This window comes from Amphimedon queenslandica, unplaced genomic scaffold (assembly GCF_000090795.2).
Source record: "Amphimedon queenslandica unplaced genomic scaffold, v1.1 AMPQUscaffold_9537_Cont18387, whole genome shotgun sequence".
NCBI classification, from domain to species: domain Eukaryota; kingdom Metazoa; phylum Porifera; class Demospongiae; order Haplosclerida; family Niphatidae; genus Amphimedon; species Amphimedon queenslandica.
The window spans coordinates 1-3,834 of NW_003550191.1; the positions used below are offsets into that span (position 1 = coordinate 1).

General features: G+C 32.9%; 1 protein-coding gene across 1 annotated transcript; it reads left to right on the forward strand.

Annotated features, from left to right (window-relative positions):
* The first annotated feature begins 6 nt into the window (after positions 1 to 6).
* Positions 7 to 3,766, forward strand: LOC100639171 (AP-5 complex subunit mu-1-like). Its single transcript, XM_020006628.1, has 9 exons — positions 7 to 40; positions 924 to 1,134; positions 1,457 to 1,537; positions 1,578 to 1,634; positions 1,822 to 2,082; positions 2,456 to 2,553; positions 2,815 to 3,043; positions 3,348 to 3,444; positions 3,553 to 3,766. Exons 1-9 carry the CDS (start codon positions 36 to 38, stop codon positions 3,654 to 3,656), a joined length of 1,143 nt encoding a protein of 380 aa, XP_019862187.1. The 5' UTR covers positions 7 to 35; the 3' UTR covers positions 3,657 to 3,766.
* Positions 3,767 to 3,834: the final 68 nt, after the last annotated feature.

Here is a 3,834-nt window from a genome sequence, read left to right on the forward strand (position 1 = left end):
ATGATCCTATCAACAATGAGAGACCATCACTCATTATGATGTAAGACATTATGTATTATATGCTACACTGAATTCAATTTTTAATCCTTAAACAATTGCTATTGATGCATGTGCACATGGTTTCCCACAAAGCATGCTAAGTGAGCTAAACAGCATGAGCTTCATGAGCTGACAAGTAAATGTACATTATAATATGTACATGGCATTTTGAAGAACTCTAAAAAATTGTAAAAAAATCCAATTTTAACCGGAATCTGCTCAAACTTTCTACACAACATAAGTACCTGTATATGTATCAGAAAAAATTATAAAAGCAGAGAATTTTCTCCTTTTCAATTTTAGCAAATTTTGGCCAAAGACCCTGTACTACAGTACAGGGACTTTGACCGAATTTTGGAGCAGCTTTAAAAATTCATAGAAAATCTACTTTTAACCAGAATCTGCTCAAACTTTCTACACAACATAAGTACATGTATATGTATCAGAAAAAGTTATAAAAGCAGAGAATTTTCTCCTTTTCAATTTTAGCAAATTTTGGCCAAAGAGCCTGTACTACAGTACAGGGACTTTGACCGAATTTTGGAGCAGCTTTAAAAATTCATAGAAAATCTACTTTTAATCGGAATCTGCTCAAACTTTCTACACAACATAAGTACATGTATATGTATCAGAAAAAATTATAAAATAGAGAATTCTCTCCATTTCATTTTTGATAAAATTTGGCTAACGACTATTTTATTTACTATAGTACAGGGTCTTTAGCCTTGTTTTTGACTTTGACAGTGACCACTGACGAGAAGCTGCATAAGCATTATATTATGCCAAAGTCCTATGAGAAACTTTGTAGTACTTGTGCATGTACATGTATTAGACAATATACGTATTAGGGATAATATTTATTTTTTATAACAATACTATTATAGACCCAGTGTTGCAGCTGCTGTGTCATTATTGGAGGGAATGATGGAGGTACTTAGTTCAGCTGTTAAACTTGAGACCAGTTCACCACAGTTAGCTGAATTATATCAGTACCTCTGTCTGGCTGCTCCTTTTGGTACACCTAATGAAACTAATCCTTCTAACTTGAAATTTCAGATCCAGTTTAGGAAAGGGCTGGCTATGCCAAAGGAAAAGGTACAGTGTTTGTGTAGTGGTATATTATTGTGGATATACTGCTGGGGGGACTCAATGTTTGATTGGGAAAGATAATGGACTCCATTTAAATGTGATACTGCTGGCCTGTTTATTATTGAAGACCAACTCTTAGTGTTCCTATGGGACTTAACCTTTGACCAGTTAAACTGTTTATGGTAAAATCATGACAATAAAGTACCACCAATATAAAGTGGTATAGAGTTACTATCAGACTATTATTATATGCTTTGATTACTTTAATCTTATTGTACTTAATGCTTTGAGCCGTGTTTGATAAAACCCGATTTTTGTTGCTTATTAGATTCCTTCATGGAGACCAGCTGTGTATAAAGGAAGCTCAAAACTTAATGTTAGAATAAAAGAAGAAGTTAGGGCTGTCCAGGTGAGTGGGTTGCTGTGACTTTTAATTTACATACCAATAGTATGATAAAGAAGACATTGAAGACATATGTCAATTGTATGGATCAGTATTATGCAAGGTACATAACGAGTTATTATTAATTAGAATTATTAATTAAACTGTAAGGATAATATGATAGAATGATGTACTTTTAGTTAGTGCAATGAATTTCTCATTTTTAATAGCATATACACTGTATAATTGAAAATGCTGTATAATGATTGATTAAAATACACAAACTAATAAACATTTATTTCATATAATAGGCGGAACTTGAGGGTCACCCTGACATAGTATTAAACTTGACCACGCCTCCTGACTCCTCCCACCTTGATCACTTAACTGTTCATTCTTGTGTACAGTCGTCTGATGCTGAGCCAGTACTAGCTGATACTACTAATAGACACACTGACACTCCTCATTATTCAAGGAGTGTTAGGTTCTCAGCTCCTCTGGAGACATTCACATTGTGTCATTATCAACAGTCACCAGCTTTGATACCAATAAGAGGATTCTATCAAATGAAGGTATGTACATGTACATGAATCAGAATAAGTTTTTAATAAGATATATTGATCATATAAAGTGTTGAGATAGGTACATGAATATAGTAATATCATAATATGGTCAAGATTGAGTTAAGCATATCAATTGATGATTGGAGTCACATAAACTTTCTCGAGCTATTTTGTCCATAAAAATGAACCATTTTGAAACTGGTTGCAGTTTCTTCACTCTAAATGTATTGTATTGACTTATTTAATTCTTTCTTTAATGTTATTGGCCTCGCCCAGCTTTGCATAGGCTAGCTTTGCTTTGTTAGCTAAGCCTAACGCCTCCCGAACAGCTTTAGAGGCGAGGCCATGCATCTTTGGTGTCTCTCTTTATTATTATTTCTAGGGTGATAGAACTATTGAGCTACTCGTTCAATTGAAGCTACACGAAACAATTAGGAACAACTTTGAGTACTGTGAAGTAGTGATTCCTTTTTTTAACAGGTTAACCAATAAATATATAAATAAAAATATAATTGTACTACCATATACCATATAGTGCTTTAATATGGTGGAGTTTTATTTTGGCGATTGGCGGTTTGCAAGCAGAATCACCAATATTAAAACCACCAATCATTAATGCACATGCTCAGTAATGCATGTGTACACAAAAATCGCCAAATTAAAAACCGCCAATTAGAATTTTACAGCAGAAGCGCCGCCAAAATAAAGCGCTATACGGTATTAAAATTTTGTTTATTGTAGAGGAACTATTGAGAAGATTGATAACATATCACCAACATCAGTTAGTCTGTGCATTGGTCCTGATAATAAGAGTCTAGTGTGGAATATTGGACAGAAGTTCCCAGTAAAGTCACTGGAAGTGTCCCTCAGTGTTACTGTGACATTCACTGAGTTTCCTAGTGAAGAGGAGGAGGAGAGAGATAAAACTGTTGATGCAAAGTTTTGTGTTGAGCAGAACAGCTATTGTGAGGTACATGTAGAATCAGTATTTAGTATATTAGTATTGTGAATTAGTTATGGATTAGCAGGAATATGTAAAATAGATTGACTGCATTATGTAGAGTTATTTTCAGAGGATTCCAATCAAAATTGGATTTTTGTTTAAAATTAAAGCTGCAGTTTAATACTATGGACTATAGTACAGGCTATTTTGTCAAAAATGGCCAGAGGAGAATTGTCCATTTTTATAATTTTGTTTGATATATACCTGTACATGTTATGTTTTTATGCTATATGTAGCCAGTTGATTATCATGCTATTTCTTTTTATATTAGTTGAATTTCAAGATTTCTGATTTCACTCTCAGCGGCTGTCAGATTGATCCTCGTTCGATCACTTTGTTCCCATCAATCAAATACAAACTAACATTAGGTTAGATATTAATAATAAATTGAATTATTTAACAATTATTATTATTGTTATTATTATTATTATTATTATTATTATTATTATTATTATTATTATTATTATTCTACACAGGAAGAGAGCTAGTCTCCTCAGGTTACCGTATATGGAATTCACATGGTGATGCACTGGGAATACCTTTCATTAGGAATGAACCAGTTGAAGAAATTATTAATTAGTTACTGAAGAAATTATTAATTAGTTACTTTTAATAACACTGATAATAGGATTAGTGTTACCTTGTTTGTTGTGTGGTTTTATACATGATTATTAGTATTGCTACAATAAATGATATTCATAGTTGTTTGATGACGTCATAGGTGGGTGTATCTACATTACAATGGCAGCAAAAGGTGA